Source organism: Lynx rufus, unplaced genomic scaffold (genome assembly GCF_022079265.1).
Source record: "Lynx rufus isolate CCGP_SWC_20201006 ecotype Redwood Valley unplaced genomic scaffold, mLynRuf1.p SCAF_8, whole genome shotgun sequence".
NCBI lineage: Eukaryota > Metazoa > Chordata > Mammalia > Carnivora > Felidae > Lynx > Lynx rufus.
This window is the reverse complement of record NW_025814896.1, coordinates 23,328,355-23,347,246: the sequence shown is the minus strand read 5'-3', so window position 1 is coordinate 23,347,246 and position 18,892 is coordinate 23,328,355. Positions and strand designations below refer to the sequence as shown.

Below are 18,892 nucleotides of genomic sequence, written 5' to 3'. Positions count from 1 at the left end.
GAGAGAGAGGGAGACACAGAATCGGAAACAGGCTCCAGGCTCTGAGCCATCAGCCCAGAGCCTGACGCGGGGCTCGAACTCACGGACCGCGAGATCGTGACCTGGCTGAAGTCGGAGGCTTAACCGACTGCGCCACCCAGGCGCCCCTTGACGGGACTCTTGGTAGAACAGCCAGGCCCAGTCCTGCCCTCTCCCCTGTGTGAGTCATGCCCTGTTGTGGGTCCCAGCGCCCTTAACCTGTCACCTGCCCATTGACTAGACCAGGTGATGTCCAAGCCTGGCTCCTTCGTCTGTGATGTTTAAAAAGGAATATGTTTCCTGTATAACAACACAGGGATGCAGTGACCCCTTAGTCAGGCTCCTCCAGCTTCCTCTCTCTGGTCTGGTCAAGCCTGTTGCCTCTTTGTCCACAGGCAGCATATTAAGAGGGAGGGGATGGGCCTCTAGAGGTGGGGAGTGAGCACAGGCCAGCCAGGAATCTGCAGTCTGGGGAATAGAGATTTCTGGGGGCTGATGGAAGCAGGAAAGCGGTGGTGGGCAAGGCTATGAGTAGAAAGCCAGAGGTAGCCTCTCAGTTGCCTTTGCCTGTGTTCACCCAACAGGAATTGGGCCTTATGAGTCCTTCAGTAAGGAGGGCCACCGTGGTCTGTATGGAAGAAACAGAGTTCCTGGTTGTCGACAGAGAAGATTTCTTTGCTAATAAGCTGGATCAGGAATTCCAAAAGGATGCTCAGCATCGGTTTGAATTTTTTAGGTACTCCCATCATCAGCCAACATCTTCCCCCTGGGTGTTTATTAGGTGCCTGACTTTGCCCTAGGCCCAGTGGGAAATAGTGGGTGCTTTTCTTTGTGTCTGGAATGCTCTTGAGACAGGAGACACCTCCCACCCAACTTCTCCATCTAGCAAACTGCTACTATACCTTCAGGTCTCAGCGCAAACATCCCTTCCTTGTGGGATGGTACTAATAGAATAGCTAACATGTACGGAGCACTTGCTCGGCCAGGCAGGGTGCTAAGCCCCTTGTATCAAGGCTTTTTACCTGTGACATTGTTTCTCTTGTTCTCTCTGGTTTATAGCTAAGAAAACCAAGCCTCCGGATGTTCAATTCACAAGTCCCTGGGCTTCACTGCCCCACCTCACTAACCAACCCCATCTACGCTCACCCAAGAATAGAGAGAGTGCCCCACAGTGCTTCTATCACACCCTGTGTTTCTTTGAAGCCCCAGTCAAACTGTAATTCTTTTTTTTTTTTTTTTTTTAGAGAGAGAGAGAGAGAGCGTGCAAGCGAGCACACTTGGGGGGAGGGGCAGAGAGAAGGAGAGAGAGAATCTCAAACAGGTTCTTCACTATCGCAGATCCTGATGTAGGGCTTGAACTCATGAACCATGAGATCATGACCCAAGCCAAGATCAAGAGTTGGACGCTTAACTGACTGAGTTACCCAGGGGCCCTGATTTGTTCTTTCTGAACCAGATTGGCTTCATTTGAATCATCCGTGGGTCAGTGACATTCTGATTGTCTGAGAGTCAAGAAGAAGTTTCCCCCAAAATAAAATCAGGGTACAGTTGGGGGAAAAGGTGACCTGATGCTTGGCTGCAAAAGCAATAGATGTCTGCTTCTGGAGACTTGGGTTCTAGCGCTAACTCAAGTGTGACTCACTGTGTGCTTTCAGCAAGCCTGAGGTTCCTTGGGGTTCCTTCATGCTTAGCGCAGAGCCCAACATGGAGCGCAATCTCACAACCAATAGTGAGACCATGACCTGAGCCCAAATCAAGAGTCAGATGCTTAACCGACTGAGCAACCCAGGAGCCCTCAAACTGTATTTCTTTATAATCTTTTAAAAATGTTTATTATTTTTGAGAGAGAGAGAGAGAGAAGAGCACAAATGGGGGAAGGACAGAGAGAGAGGGAGACACAGAATCCAAAGTAGGCTCCAGGCTTTGAGCTGTCCGCATGGAGCCCGATGTGAGGCTCAAACTCATGAACCGTGCGATCATGACCTGAGCTGAAGTTAGACGCTTAACTGACTGAGCCACCCAGGCACCCTCAAACTGTACTCCTTGATCATATAGTACCACCTTTACAGTTTATATACCCCTCAGGAAGCACTATGGCAGTGAGGGCAGATTGGCACCTTTACCATGGTAACCCTCGTGTTGTCATTGTGCCAAGCACAGGCAGGTGCTCACTTAATCATTTCTAGTTACTTGTCTTTAGGAGAAGACTGAAAATCAAATGAAGTATCTGCACTGGCCCTGAAAATACAGTCTGTAGGGTTGTGCGCCTCTAGAACAGTGCGGTGAGCAGAGGGCTGCCCCGTGGGGTGGAGTGGAGTGGGAGAGCAGGGGCTGTAAGAGGGGCTGGGGCCTGCGAAGGGAGGACTTGGTCCTGCAGAGAGGAACATTTCCTGTCTTCACACAGTTGAAGAATAGGGCTGAGTTGCAATCTCAGCTCTTGGGCTTATTAACCATGTAACCCACGATGGGTCACCTCCCTTCTCTGAGTTTAGTCTCCTGCTCTGTAAAGTGAGGATAATGATTCATCTCTCCCACATCATCGTAAGGATTGAATGAGATGATTATGGGAAGTGTGTGGCCCCATAGGTGTTCCCTCTGTGGCGACCCTGCTTTCCTTCCTGTGTCTCCAGACCCTTCCTCTTTGGACATGGCACTGTCCCTGTTCCCCCTTGGTGTTGTGGATGGAACTCAGTGCCCTTGATGAGGCCTGAGTCATCCAAGTTCTGGCCTCATAATTTGTTGGAGCTGAGAAAATATGAGATGATTGTTAGCAGCCCCTGTGGGGCTGTGTGTGAGGGAAGGCAAGCCCCTGACTGGTGGTGTAGGAGCTCAGGGAAAGGCGGGGCACTGTGGAGTGGGCCTTCAGTCATAGAAAAAAAAAAAAAAGAGGGGAGTACAGACGTTTCCCATTCACTGGCCACAGCCTGGAATATTTGAAGCTAATAGGCTGCAGGAAGCTGGAGTGAGCTGCCCAAACCAAAGGTAAGGTCAGGACTGCTGGGCTGGAGGCAGAATAGTAGGTGAGCTGGAGTGAGGAACTCTCAGTTGCTTGTAATGAGACTAGCCTAGTGAGTACAAGGTTAGGTGATGGAGCCCGGAAGAAGCCCCTGGAGGGAAGAGTGGAAGGAAGAGAAGCAGAGCAGAGGAGAGAACCCCAGGGCGCTGCCACAGGCCAGGGGAGGCAACAGGAGGGCAAGTAAAATCCTCCACCTCGGGCACTTGCAAGAGAGCAAGGCAACTTGTTCCCTTTCTGGAAACTGCTGAGAGCAGGGCACATTCTGTGATGAGGGCCAATGAATTCTAACAGGATTTTCCCCTCAGGAAGATGGATCTGTTTGAGTCGTGGTCTGATGAAAAGCTCTGGAAGCTCGTAACCCTGGGGAAGGTGGAGAAGTTCTCGTATGGCCAGCTGGTCTTAAAAGACTTCATAGAATCACCCTCCATCATGTTTGTCTGCAAGGTGAGAGGTCTAGGATGGGGGAGGGGTGGAATTTGGGAAGGCATGCCTAGTATAATGTCCTGTGGCCACACAGGCAGGGTCTGACCCCTGTTCTGCAACACCTCCTTCTCTGAGCTTCTGTGTGTTAGCTGCAAAAGGCATACCACACCGTTTGGCCTCCCTCCTTCCGAGGGTTGCTGTGAACTTTGGGACACACAGCTGTTATATTAGAAAGAGGGCCACAGGAGTACCTGCTCCTTAAGTTCATATACATGCTTATTTATATACAGATACATACTTAAATTATGCATTTTGGCCCTTGAATCTTAGTGATGCCAGGCGAGTTTTAAAAATTATAATTTTTACTGATTAGAAGGGGGACATGTACCCCAATGTTTATAGCAGTGCTACCAACAATAGCTAAATTATGGACCGGGGCGCCTGGGTGGCTTGGTCGGTTAAGCGTCCGACTTCGACTCAGGTCATGATCTCACGGCCCATGAGTTCAAGCCCCGCGTCGGGCTCTGGGCTGACGGCTCAGAGCCTGGAGCCTGCTTCAGATTCTGTGTCTCCCTCTCTCTCTGTCCCTCCCCTGTTCATGCTCTGTCTCTCTCTGTCTCAAAAATAAATAAACGTTAAAAAAAAATTAAAAAAAAAATAAATAAATTATGGAAAGAGCCCAGCTGTCCATCCACTGATGAATGGATAAAGAAGATATGGTATATATACACAATGGAATACTACTCAGCAATGAAAAAGAATGAAATCTTGCCATTTGCAACAATGTGAATGAAATTGGAGGGTATTATGCTAAGCGAAATTAGTCAGAGAAAGACAAATATACGATTTCACTAATGTGGATTTTGAGAAACTTAACAGATGAACATAGGGGAAGGGAAGGAAAAATAAGATAAAAACAGAGAGGGAGGTAAACCATAAGAGACTCTTAAATACAGACAACAAACTGAAGATTGCTGGGGGTGAGGGGCTGGGTTAAATGGGTGACAGGCATTAAGCAGGGCACTCTTTGGGATGACCACTAGGTGTCATATGTAAGAGATGAATTACTGGGTTCTACTCCTGAAGCCAAGACTACACTGTATGTTGACTAACTTGAGAATAAAAAAATAAATACATAAAATCATAATTTTTAAATTATAGAAGTGATATGACCACAGCATAAAACAGAGTTCTGGAAAGAGGGAAGAAATCACGCATGAGCTCATCACCTCAGAGTAGATTTTCAGAAGCAGAATTGCATGGTATCATCATTTTTATGAATCTTGGAACAAGTTACTCTCCAAAAAGATCCACGTTATCTAACTTCCGCTGTGCACACCTTTGCCAGTGCCACACACCTCTGCCAAACTTGCCAGGCATTCTTTCAAAAGTCTTTTTTTTTTTTTTTTAAAGTATGCCCAGCGTGGAGCCCAGTGTGGAACTTGAACTCACGACTCTGAGATCAAGACCTGGGCCTAGATCAAGAGTTGGACACTTAAATGACTGAGCCACCCAGGTGCCCCTCAACAATTTTCTTTTACATTTTTTTTAACGTTTTATTTATTTTTGAGAGAGACAGAGACAGAGTGCGAGCGGGGGAGGGGCAGAGAGAGAGGGAGTCACAGAATCTGAAGCAGGTTCCAGGCTCCAAGCTGTCGGCCCAGAGCCCGATGCAGGGCTCAAACTCACGAACCGAACCATGAGATCATGACCTGAGCCAAAGCTGGATGCTTAACCGACAGAGCCACCTACGCGCCCCATCAATTTTATAATGCCACCTTATTGAGGATTTAATTTACATTTTTCCTGGTTCCTAGTGAGATTACTCATGTTTGTTTACTGTCTGAATTTTGTCTTTTGTGAATTGCTTTTTGTCTTGTGTCAACTTCTGTGTTGGTTGATAATAAAAAGAAAATCTAACATTTATTGAGTGCATACTATGTCCCAGGTTGTGTGCTTCAAATGCTTTATTTCATTTTGGCCTCACAGCAGCCCAGTGGAGGTTGGTAGTGTTGCTATTCCCATCATACAGAGGTGGAAACTGAGGCATAGGAAGGTGAAGTGGCTCCTCCAAGATCACATAGTCGATGAGGGGCAGAAGCCAGGTTCAATACAGATCTGTCTGACTATCCAAAGCTCTTCTCAGGAGCTGGGATTTGCAATTTGAGTCGATCTTTCTGTCAGTTGTTGACTCTGCTCAACCCCTCAGTAGTTTTCATGATCACCATGAGAACTACCATTTTTTTGAGGCCCTTTGCTCCTGTGCCACGGGTTCTACTAGTATTGTTAATTTTTGTTTGTTTATTTTGGAACAGGTAATACATGCACATGGTTTGAAATTCAAAAGGTTTAAAAGAGTAATGTTTCCCTCTCACCTCTTTCCCCCTGCCACCCAGTATTCCTCCCCAGAGACAGTCATTGTCACTGCTTTCTCATGTGTCTGTCCTGCATCTATTCTTTGTGTATAGAGGCAAATGCATGTGTATATTTTTTCCTTGTTTTCATAAATGACATCGTATTATGCAGGCTGTTCTTCACTTTGCTGTTTCAAGAGTGTTTCTGTAGATTGTTCCATATCAGTACATAAAGAACCCACTTGTTCTTTTTTACCACTTGTGCAGGGTTTCACTGTATGCTTGTACTTGAATTTATCTAACCAGTTCCTTATTGATGGATATTTAGGTTGCCCCAATCTTTTGCCATTTCAAACAGTGTTTTGATGAATAACTGTGTACATAGTACCATTTCACTATAGCTCTATCAGGAAGATATTTATTATAATAATAATTATTATTATTAATTTGGGAGAGAGAGTCCACAAGTAGGGGAGAGGGGCAGAGAGAGAGAGAGAGAGGGAGGGATGTTAAGCGGGTCCATGCTCAGTGTGGAGCCCAATGCAGGGCTTGATTCCGCGACCCTGGGATCATGGCCTGAGCCAAAATCAAGAGTTGGATGCTCAATCGACTAAGCCACCCAGGCGCTCCTGAGGAAGATATTATTATTCCAAGTTTACAAATGAGGCAGTTGAAGTTAAGATACCTTAAGAAAGGCCATCCAAACTTTTAGTATCTCCCATATATCTGTTGCTCATATTAAGCTAGCAGACATTTGTTGAGTTTGTGCGAAGGTTGATTCATGCTCTGGAGGGATATGAAGATGGAAAAGACTGTTTCTCTCTGTTTATATGTCTCTTCCATTAGGTTCTGAGCAGAGACAAAATTGTCTCTGCCAACTACCAAGTGATTAGCACAAACTTTTTGAGTCCTCGGGACTCAAGAGGGGGAATCTCTCTTAAGGCTGGAGGTTGTAAGGAAGGCTTCCTGAAGGAGGTGAGGCAGGAGTTGAGCCTTGAAGTATTGGACAATTAAACAAAAGAAGGGGGCAAGATTGGTTGTGTGCTGGAGCTGGCTCTTACTGGGCTGTGAGAGCTGATTAAGTTTCAGGAATTTTCCAAGGTAATAAATACAATAGTTATTAAAAATGAAATTACATAGGGGTGCCTGGGTGGTTTAGTCAGTTAAACATCTGACTCTTGGTTTCGGCTGAGGTCATGATCTTACGGTTTGTGAGAGTGAGCCCCACGGTGGGCTCTGCACAGACAGTGTGGAGCCTACATGGGATTCTCTCCTTCCCTATCTCTACCCTCCTCTACTCACACACACTCTCTCTCTCTCAGAATAAATAAATAAACTTTAAAAAATTAAAATAAACTATTCATCATAGATTCATCAGAGAAGTTACATTGTTGATGAACAAGCAACATTCTGGTATGCGTAGCACTAAAACTAAAGAAGGTTTCCATTTAATGAACATAATTTATACAAAGGTGAGAAGTAGTTTGCCAGTAGATTACAAACTATTCTTAATAATATTAAATATATCGGGGGGGCTGGTTCAGTTGGTTAAGCATCTGACTTCTGCTCAGGTCATGATCTTGTGGTTTGTGCATTCCAGCCCTGCATCAGACTCTGTGCTGACAGCTCAGAGCCTGGAGCCTGCTTCGGATTCTGTGTCTCCCTCTCTCTCTGTGCCCCTCCCCCACTTGCACTCTGTCTCTCTCTGTCTCTCAAAAATAGACACTAAAAAAGACTTTTTAAAAATGTATTGGGAGAAGTATGGATTGGATGCAACTTAATTTGTCAAATCACAGTTGACTTGTGACTATAGATTGGCCATGGTTATAAGAATTCAGCCAGAGCCCACAACAGTCTTCTGTGAGAATCCATTGACTATATGCAACCTCTTTAAAAAATTTTTATTTTAAGCAGGCTCCACACCCAATGTGGGGCTCGAACTCAGGACCCTGAGATCTAGAGCCTCATGCTCTACCAACTGAGCCAGTCAGGCACCCTTATATATAGGAACTTTCAATAAGAGTACCGTATATTTTATTATTTCTAAATTGTGTGTAACACACCCTTTATAAGAGTAAGGTTTATAGACATGCATACATTTTCCCAGAGAGCCGATTATTAAACTTATCACTAGGGGTGTGTTTGTGTTGTTAATTCTGGGTTCAGTCCTAGAGTAGGGAGTCAAGACTAGCTTAACATAAGCAGAAGGGGAGTTACTGCCGGATGTTGAATGGCTAACAGATTTACTGGTGAGGGGGAGGCCTGAAGGAACAGAACTTCAACTGAACATGACCCCCACGTGACCCCAAGTCAGAGTCCAGAACTGGACAGTCACAGGTGCTGCTGCTCCTGCCACATTCAGGAAGCCACGTCCGTAGCCACTGCCTCCACAAACACAGTAGATATCCTGCAGTCCAAAACCAAGCCTTGCCCAAGTGCATCTGGGCAGTGGAACCGAAATCACTTCTTAGGTGCGAGGGGGCTTCGGAGATGTTTGGGAGTGTTTGGCTTGCAGCCTCTACACTATAAGGGATTGGACGCACAGAATCTGACCCAAAGGATGGTCATGTGAGGAGAGCAGGGAGAACCTAGAAGAGAGAATGGTAGTGCCAAACCCCGAAGGCCAGCCTGAGTATTTTGCAATTCCTTCTCCTCCCTGACATCTGCAAGACTTGCTCTAATCAAATGATTACATCTTGACCGGCAGAAAGTTCTTAGTCTGTGTTAGCCTCCATTTCTTTGTCCATAAGACAGAATGAACTACTTACCTCGTAAAGTCTGTTATAAGGATGAGAGTCTAGCCCAGATTTACTCGGTTCACATTCATCCTCGAGTTCAGTGGTTCTAAGTATTGTCACTGAATCAGCAGCATCTGTATCATCTGGGAAGTTACTAACAATGCAGATTCTCAGGACTACCCAAGAGCTGTTCAATCCAAAACTCAGAGGTGGTGGCTCAGTAATCTGTCTTGACAAGACTTCCAGGTGATTCTGATGCACATTAAATGTGGAGAACTCTGACTTAAGGAAAGAGTTTTTCCAGATTTGAGTAAGCATGAAGAACATTTAGGGGACTTCCTAAAAAGGCAAATTTCTGCCAGACCCCAGAGATTCTTATTCATTAACCTGGCCATCTGCATTTGAATAAACGTAGAGGGTGAATCTAATGCAGGCGCTCTTGAACTTCATTCTGAGAAAAATAATGCAGATGTTACAAAGTGACAGCAAGGAGGGAGCATCCTGGCTGGTAGGTGAGTTTGATCTGTCCTTTACAGTGTTTTATTGAAAGTTGATTTAATCGTTATTGTGAAGATTGTAAATAAAATTTCGGATTTCTGGCTTCTTTTGAATATTCAGAAGATCAGGCAACACCAGGCTGTATTGTGATGTGGCCCCCTCTGGCTGGAGTTGAAAAGCACCTGACCTTTCTAAAGGGACTGCTCTTTTGTCCCATTTTCATTTCCTGCCAGGCCAGCTGCTAGAACATTCATTCATCTGAGACTGGGAGGTCCCGACCCCTGTAGTTCACAAATATGGCCACTGGAGGGTGATAGCAGGGAGGGGCCTGGGTGTCCTGGACCTGGGAAAGTTAGGGAAGGTGATTTCCTATTGGCTTAGAAAACATAGTTAATGCCCATAACCAATTCATTTGGAACAATTTATCATTTGGGGACACATGGTGAAATTGTTTTCTACACAGGTACAGATGGGGTTAAACACCCACGAGAGCCTGAGAAGAAAATGTTCACCTGTGTTTCTCTGGCACCTGCAGTCCTTGTTGATAAATGTTGAGTAAATGTTCACTAAGCCTCCAAGACCAACACCTGGCATATCATAAGGGCTTAATAAATGTCTATCCCTTCTCTTTCCTCTTCAACAGTAGTTGGGCTTGAACCTTAAGTATAATGTGTCTCTTACAGTTCCTACTAAAAAAAGGTAATGTTTTATAAAGATATGAAATAAAAAAGAAAATGACATATCTTTCCTACCAGATTAGAAAAAATAAAAAAGATTGTGAAAGCCCAGCTTTCAATGTAATACAAAGATACAACAGGCTCTGTTATACACTGTTGGAGAGAGTGTAAACTAACATTTCTGCAAGGCAGTTTGGCAATGTGTGTCAACATTTAAAACATACATGCTTGTAGGAAACAATCCCAAGGGATAATCAAACATGCGCATTATATTAGGATGAACAAGGTTATGTTGCAATTCTAAGCAATCCTCAAATCTCAGTGGATTAACTAACAAAGACGCATTCCTTCATCCCCACTACTTGATCAGCAGGAGGCCTTGCTTTCTATGGTCACTCAGGGACCCAGGCCACTGGAGACTATCTTCACCTATGCTTCCATGGTCCATAGGACAGGGGAAGGTAATGTTGAGAATCAAGCATGGGCTGTTAACGTTTCCACTCACATTGTCAGAGTCACTTTGCTTAGGAAAGTGGCCAATGCAAGTAAGAAGGCCATATCTGATTAAAAGTAAAAAAACAATCCTGACTTATGCTTAGGGGGAGAACTTGAGATTTGTGAACTAAATGACCACTCTAGGCATTAAGATGTGTGTACAAGATTATCAGTTAAAGTTGCTGTCACAGAAACCCAACTGCAGTGGCTTAGTGAATAGTAATTTCCTTTTGTCTTGCAGTAGAGAAGCTAGAATTAAGCAATCCAGGGCTAGAACAGCTGTTTGAGGAAATCTTCAAGACCCCAGTTCCCTTCTAGCATCTCCCCTCATCGTCCACAGCATATAGCTTTCATCCTAATGGTCACGATGTGACTATTTCACCTCCAGCCATCACATATGAGTTTTATGCAGAGGCAAGGGGGAAGGACAACCACAGGTTTCCAGGGAGTTTTATCCATCAGCCTTCCACTTATATGTCAGTAGCCAGAACGGGGTCACTGCTACCCCCAGTGCAGGAGAGTCTGGAAAGGCGGTGAGTTTTGTAAACTGGAGATTTTACTGTCCTGAACAAGATCAGAATTATATATATAATACTGACAGAAAGAACTGAATATTAATCTTCAAAAATATTTCCTTGAGGTGTAACATGTGTGCGATAAAGAAATCTAAACTTTACAGCTTAGTGAATTGTTATATATGTATATATCTGTGTAAGCATCACCCAAATCAAGATAGAGATCATTTCTAGTACCCTAGAAAGCTCCCTTGTACACTTTCCCAGGCAAACTCCCACCCCCCCCCAACCAAAGATAACCACAAAGTCGGAAGATTACTTTTGACTGTTCTTTTAAAAAAATTTTTTTTAACATTTATTTATTTTTGAGAGACAGAGACAGAGCATGAGCAGGGGAGGGGCAGAGAGAGAGAGGCACAGAATCTAAAGCAGGCTCCAGGCTCTGAGCTGTCAGCACAGAGCCCAACGCGGGGCTCAAACCCACAAACCAAGATCATGACCTGAGCCGAAGTCGGACACTTAATTGACTGAGCCACCCAGGCGCCCTTTTACCTATTCTTGAACTTCATATAAATGAAATCATACAGAATGTGTTCTTTGTGTCTGACTTCCTTTGCTCAACTATTTCCTATTTTAAATTGTATGTAAGTCATGGCATACATAGAATAATATGCAATCACTAAAAATAATAATGTTACCATATTACTTGGCATGAAATGATGTCCTTGATATATTATTGAGTTCTTTAAAAAGGTTACAATGATCTCTTTACATAAAGAGACTCATTTATGAAAAAAAATATTAATGTATTATGTTTACAGAGAAAAGTTTGAAACAATATTCACCAAAATGCTACTTGTTATTTCTGGGTGTTAGGATGAAAATAGTTTTGACTTTCTTTATGCTCTTCTGTTTGGTTTGAATATTTTTAAAACTTTTAATTTTGGAATGGTTTTAAATTTATAGAAAATTTGCAGGAACAGTGCAAAGAATTCCTGTATAAACTTCATCCAGATTCACCAATTGCTAACATTTTGCCACATTTGCTTCTCTCTCTCTCTCTCTCTCTCTCTCTCTTTCTCTGCCTGAATCATTTGAGAGTTAAATATCATTTGTTATACTCACTTACCCCTATATACTTAAGGGATTATTTTCTTTAAAAAATTTTTTTAATGTTTATTGATTTTTGAGAGAGAGTGACAGAGCATGAGTGGGAGAGGGTCAGAGAGAGGGGGACACAGAATCTGAAACAGGCTCCAGGCTCTGAGCTGTCAGCACAGAGCCTGACATGGGGCTCGAAATCACAAACTATGAGATCATGATCTGAGCCGAAGTCGGACACTCAACCGACTAAACCACCCCTTAAGTGATTATTTTCACCAATTGTCCCAATCATATTCTCTATGGTGATTTTTCTCCCAATGCCAACATTTATTTAGTTCTTATGCCTAGTTAGCTATTTGAACTTGTGATGAGTACATAACATTTTCATTAAAAAAAAGAAGGAAAGAAAAAAAGAAAAAGGAACCCGAAACCACTTGCATTAAGCCAAGTAAAATGGGGTAAGATGCAATAGAGAGAGCTTATCTTCAAAGCCTGGCCTGCCTGGAGCCTCAGGAGTTAGCCCCATTGTTTGTGTCCCTTGATGTTTCCAGGGCAGCTGTGAAGTCCTGCGTCTGATAGACCTTGGGACCTCGCCTTTCTACTACAAGTGGATCTGGCAGCATCTGGAGCTGATAGACGACACATCTCTGAAGACCCACCTCAATGGTAACTGGCAGCTGCGCACAGCAGGGGGCGCCTGGGCCCTTCTTCTTCCAGTTCTCAGCCCATAGAATCTTAGACCTCTAGAGCTAGAAAGGCCCTGCAGGATGTCTGGTTTGATCCCCTCTTCTCCCAGCTGTGCAAACGTGGCCCACATGGCCCTGCCAGGAGAGGCTCCTGCCCCCCCTCCAGCTCCTCCTTTTTAGGCTTTCCCTTTGAGGGAGAGGGGTGGAAAGGAGCCTGGAGCTTGACTGAGCTGGGTTTGAATCTCACTGATTAACTGAGTGACTCTGATGAGTACTTAAAGGGTCTAGGCCTGGTTTCTTCATATCTGTCATGGTAGTGTCATGGTTAGGAGCATAGACCCAGGAGCCAAACTGCTTGTGTTTGAATCCAGGGTCCTCCTCTTATGGGCTGTGTGATACTGGGCAAGTGACTGTGTCCCTGTGGATCAGTTCCCTCAGACTCCATAAAACAAGTTCATAGGCTTGTTATGAAATTAAGCAAATGGATATATAAAGCTCTTAGAACACTGCCTGCATTAGTGTATAGTAGATGTTTGTTATCTTTATCACAGGGGTTACTAGGGAAGCTGAATCAGATTGTGTATGGACAGGGCCTGTTAGTGCTCAGGAAATGTCATTTCTCTTCTCATGTCAGTTTTTTTCCCTCTCTTTTCCACTGCCAATCCACCAGAGAAAAAGCTGCATCCCATAACATTTTTTACCCAAAATTTATTTTTTGTGGTAAAATACACATAGCATAAAATTTTCTGAACCATTTTTAAACATACAATTCAATGGTATTAAATATCTTCATAATATTGTACAGCCACCACCACCATCCATTTCTTTAACTTTTTTCATTTTGTAAAACTGAAACTATACCTATTAAACAATAACTGATCATTTCCTCCTCCCCCTGGCCTCTGGCAACCACCATTCTACTGTCTACCTTTATGCTTTTGACTACTCTAAGTGCCTCATATAAGTGGAAGCATACAGTTTTTGTCTTTTTGTGATTAGCTTATTTCACTTAGCATAATGCCCTCAAGCTTCATCTATATTGTAGTGTGTCAGAATTTCCTTCCTTTTTAAGCCTGAATAATATTCCATTGTATATATATATATATCACATTTTGTTTACCCATTCATCCATCGATGGACACTTGAGTTACGTCCACATTTTAGCGATAGTGAATAATGAGCATGAGTGTACAGTTATCTGAGACCGTTTTCTTTTGAATATACATCCGGAAGTGGAATTGCTGGGTCATATGGTAATTCCATTTTTAATCTTTTTAAGGAATCTCCATACTGTGTTCCATAGTGGCTGCACCATTTTACATTCCTGCCAACAATGCACAAGGGTTCCAATTTCTCCACATCTTCAGCAGCACTTGTTATTTTCTGGGTTTTTTTATTTTTTTTTTATTTGTTTTTTTTTTTTAATTTTTTTTTTCAACGTTTATTTATTTGTGGGACAGAGAGAGACAGAGCATGAACGGGGGAGGGGCAGAGAGAGAGGGAGACACAGAATCGGAAACAGGCTCCAGGCTCTGAGCCATCAGCCCAGAGCCTGACGCGGGGCTCGAACTCACGGACCGCGAGATCGTGACCTGGCTGAAGTCGGACGCTCAACCGACTGCGCCACCCAGGCGCCCCCTGGGTTTTTTTAATGTTTATTTTTGAGAGAGAGAGAGAGAGAGAGAGCACATGCATGCACACAGGGAAGGGGCAGAGAAAGAAGGAGAGAGAGAATTCCAAGCAGGCTCTATACTGTCAGCACAGAGCCCTACACAGGGTTGGAACTCACAAACCATGAGATCATGACCTGAACTGAAATCGAGAGTTGAATGCTTAACTAACTGAGCCACCCAAGTGCCCCTCTTTGTTGTTGTTGTTTTTTTAAATGATATTGATCCTAATGGATATGAGATAGTATCTTGTAGTTTTGATTTATATTTCCCTACTAATTATTATTATCATTTTTTATGTGTTTATTGTCCATTCATATATCTTCTTTGTAGAAAAGTCTATGCAAGTTCTCTGCCCATTTTAAAATCTGCTTGTCTGTTTTTTTGTTAAGTTTTAGGAATTTCCTGTATATTCTGGATGTCAATCCCTTATCAGTTATGTGGTTTACAAATATTTTATCTCATTCCATGGACTGCTTTTTTACTCTGCTGATATTGTCTTTTGCACAAATTTTTTACATTTTCATAAAGTCCAATTTGTCCATTTTTTTCTTTTATTGCCAGTGCCTTTAGTATGTATCCAAGAAATCACTGCCAAATCCAATGTTGTGATGCTTTTGCCCTATGTTTTCTTTTAAGAGTTTTATAGTTTTAGGCCTTACATTTAGGTTTTTGATCCATTTTGAGTTAATTTTTATATGTGGTATGAGGTAAGTGTCTAAATTCATTCTTGTGCATGTGGATATTCAATTTTCCCAGCACCATTTATTGAAAAGATTGTTCTTTCCCCCATTGAATAGTCTTGGCACCCTTGGCTAAAATCATTTGACCATATATCTGAGGGTTTATCTCTGGGCCTTTATTTCATTCTTTTGGCTTATATGTCTGTCTTTATGCCAATACTAGACTGCTTTGATTACTGTAGTTTTGTAGTAAGTTTTGAAATCAGGAAGTGTGAGCCCTTCTGCTTTGTTCTTTTTCAAAATTGTTTTGGCTATCTGGGGTCCCTTGAGATTTCATATGAATTTTAGGATGAGTTTTTTATTTCTGCAAAAAAGTCATTGGGATTTTTTAAAAAAATATTGAGAGAGAGAGAGAAAGCACAAGCAGGAGAGGTGCAGAGAAAGAGGGGGACAGAGGATCTGAAGTGGGCTCTGTGCTGACAGCAGAAAGCCTGATGCAGGGCTCGAACTCCTGAACCATGAGATCATGACCTGAACCAAAGTTGGATGCTTAACCGACTGAGCCACCCAGGTGCCCTGTCATTTGGGTCATTGGGGTTTTAATAGGGATTGCATTGAATCTGTACCTCCATCTGAGTGGTATTGAAATCTTAACGGTACTCAGTCTTCCAATCCATAAACATGCATTGTGTTTCCATTTATTATACCTTGATCTTCAGAGTTCTTTCTTTGTGCATCTCTGTGCTCTCTGGTACTCTGCTTTGTGAACTCTTGCTGTCTTGTCCTCCCTAGATTCTCGGTTCTGTCTCATCAATTCAGGGAAACTTATGGGATCCACCTGGGTTCCCCCTCCCTGCAACATGGCCCAGAAAACCTCCAAAAGCTCTAGGCAGTAAGCTAGGGCAATAGTAGGGCTCACCCCATTTGTTTTCTATCTTACAGGGATGATTGTTCTTCATGGCCTGATGCCCAATATCTTGAAAGCCATTTTTTTCATACATTTATGCCGGTTTTTTAAAGTAGTTTCAGGTGGGAGAGTAAGTCTAGTCCTTGTTAATTCATTTGGCTGGAAGCAGAAGTCTAGATCTGTGTTTCTTTCTTTCTCTTTTTTTTTTTTTTTAGATCTGTGTTTCTTAATAGCTGAGTTTTATCCTACTGTATGTATATACCACAATTATTAAAGCAATGACCTTTTACAGATATTTTGAGTTATTTCCAATTTTTCACTATTACCCTAATGTGGTGAATTTCATCGTGTATTTATCTTTGCATATGTGTACAAGGCAACATTGTATAAAATCTTAGAATTACTGAATCGAGTAATTGATCCAGTGCATGCTGGCCATGCACACCTAAAATATTGATAGATATTGACAAAAAAGCCTTGTAAAAAGGTTTATTCAGGGCTTTTTGTATGTTCTCTGCTAATCTAGGCCTATTCTTTATAGATTTTGGAATTATTTCTATTAACATTAATTTTAATAGTTGACTCTAACACTGAAGATCTGTTTTTATTTTTTTATTAAAATTTTTTAAAATGTTTATTTACTTTTGAGAGAGCACCCATTCGAGAGCATACAGAGAGGGAGACAGAGGATCTGAAGTGGGCTCTGTACTGACAGCAGAGAGCCCCATGCCGGGGTTGAACCCGTAAACCAACCGTGAGGTCATGACCTGAGCTGAAAGTCAGCTGCTTAACTGACTGAGCCACCTAGGCACCCTTAATATATATATATATATGTTTATTTGTTTAAAAAGTTTTTAATGTTTATTTTTATTTTATTTTTGAGAGAGAGAGAGAGAGAGAGGTGGGTGGGGGGGAGGGGCAGAGCCCAAGCAAGGGAGGGGCAGAGAGAGAGGGAGGGAGACACAGAATCCAAAGCAGGCTCCAGACTCTGAGCTGTCACCAGAGACCCTGACATGGGGCTTGAACTCACAGACTGCAAGATCATGACCTAAGCTCAAGTCAGATGCTTAACCGACTGAGCCACCCAGGCGCTCCTCATGTTTATTTATTTTTGAGAGAGGGATAGAGTGCACACACATGCGAGTGCACATGTGTGCAAGTTGGGGAGGGGCAGGGAGAGAGGGGGACAGAGGATCCCAAGCGGGTCATGCTGACAGCAGAGAACCTGATGTGGGACTCGAACTCACCAGCTGTGAGATTATGACCTGATCCAAAGTCAGAGGCTTAATCGACTGAGCCACTCAGGTACCCCAGGAGATCTGTCTTTAAAATCAAAGTTACAGATATTTAATTTTCAAACAATAAAATGCACACATTTTAAATGTGTAGTTCAATGAATTTTGACAAATTTATACCTGTGGTAATTGCAACAGTCAAGTTACAGAACATTTCCATCCCCCCAAAATTTCCCTTGTGTCCTTTCCCAGTAAATTCCTACCCTTCATCTCGACACTAGGTGACCACTGATCTGCTTTCTATTGCAATAGGTTAGATCTGTCTTTCCTAGGGTTTCATATAAATGGAACCATACAATATGTACTCTTTTGTGCCTAGCTTCTTTTCATTCAGCATTGTGTTCTGAGTAGTTGGTTTCCTCCTTTTTATTTCTGAGTAGTATTCTCTTGGTGATCTTGTTTAACTCTCATAGAGGGGATATTAAGTGCACTGTGCAGGGTGTAGCACATACTTTATCTGTAATTCTTTTTTTTTTAATTTTTTTAAATGTTTATTTTTGAGAGCGAGAGAGACAGATTGTGAGTGGGGAGGGGCAGAGAGACAGAGACAGAATCTGAAGCAGGCTCCAGGCTCTGAGTTGTTGTCAGCACAGAGCCTGACGTTGGGCTTGAATCACATGACCATAAGACCGTGACCTGAACTGAAGTCGGATGCTTCACCGACTGAGCCACCCAGGCGCTCCTATCTGTAATTCTTATAATAATCCTATGAGGGTGCTGGAAAATTACCTCATCCAAGATTCTATGGCTCGTCTTTATTTATCTTTTATTGCTGCCTCTGTCCCCAGTCCCAGATAAATACGATCATATGATCTGTTAGTGGAAAGACAGAAGCTGTTCTTCTTCTTTTTTTTTTTTAAGAGAGAGAGAGCACAAGTGAGCAAGGGGAAGAGAGAATCAGTCCCACAAGAGGCAGAGTGGGAGAGAGAAAGAGAAGGAGAAGAAGGGCTTACATTTACCCAATGTGGAGCTCATGTTCACCTGATGTGGAGCTCCAACTCTTGAACCATGAGATCATGACCTCAGCCAAAGTCAGATGTTTAATAGACCGAGCCACCCAGGCCCCCTTGTAAAGACATGAGATTTAAATCAGGTAGATTTGAGTTCAGTTCTAAGCTTCAGCCCTTTCCTGGGTGACCTCAACTCTCTGCTGTTCATTTATTTATTTTTGAGGGAGAGTGTGCACGTGCATGAGTGAGCAGGGCAGGAGCAGAGAGAGGGCAAGAATCCCAAGGAAGCTCTGCTGATAGCATGGAGCCAGACGTGGAGCTCGATCCCATGAAGTGTGAGATCATGACCTGAGCCAAAAATCAAGAGTCAGATGCTCAACCGACTGAGCCACCCAGGTGCCCCATCTCTGCTGATAATTTTGTTTCTTAAATGGAGCCAGTGACAGTTGTCTGGATGTAATGTATGTGCAGGCTCTGCTAAGGGCCTGGCACAAAGGGACAATACATGGAGACCACAGTATGTTCTATTTTCCTTAATTTCCCCATGCACCAGGCGAGCCAGGGAGGTGAGGATGGTATACCTTTCACCATCATCAGCAAAGCCCTCCTATATGCAAAGACCCATTAATGTGTTTTTCTGTGCTTTCTCTAACAGAACCTTCTCCTGTGGAGAGATTTAAGGAATTCCAGATAAAATCATATCCTGTACAGGACTTTAGTACTCTGAAACTTAAGCACCTCCAGAAAGCCTGGGAGCAACAGGGGTCCAGCTTCAGTAGGAGGATTAAAACCTCAGGAAATACTCTTCCAAAGACCTTGGGCCCGAAGATCAAGTAAGCTTAGCGCTTGGCAGATAGAAGGAT

At 43.1% G+C, this 18,892-nt stretch overlaps 1 protein-coding gene across 1 annotated transcript in view; it reads left to right on the top strand.

The window, feature by feature from the left end:
- CNBD2 (cyclic nucleotide binding domain containing 2) overlaps positions 1-18,892 on the top strand; it is a 66,343-nt gene that overhangs the window by 31,708 nt on the left and 15,743 nt on the right. The window contains exons 8-11 of the mRNA XM_047068411.1: positions 603-754; positions 3,340-3,478; positions 12,390-12,504; positions 18,685-18,862. Coding sequence (XP_046924367.1) covers positions 603-754; positions 3,340-3,478; positions 12,390-12,504; positions 18,685-18,862 — 584 coding nt within the window. The remainder of the gene's footprint in view (positions 1-602; positions 755-3,339; positions 3,479-12,389; positions 12,505-18,684; positions 18,863-18,892) is intronic.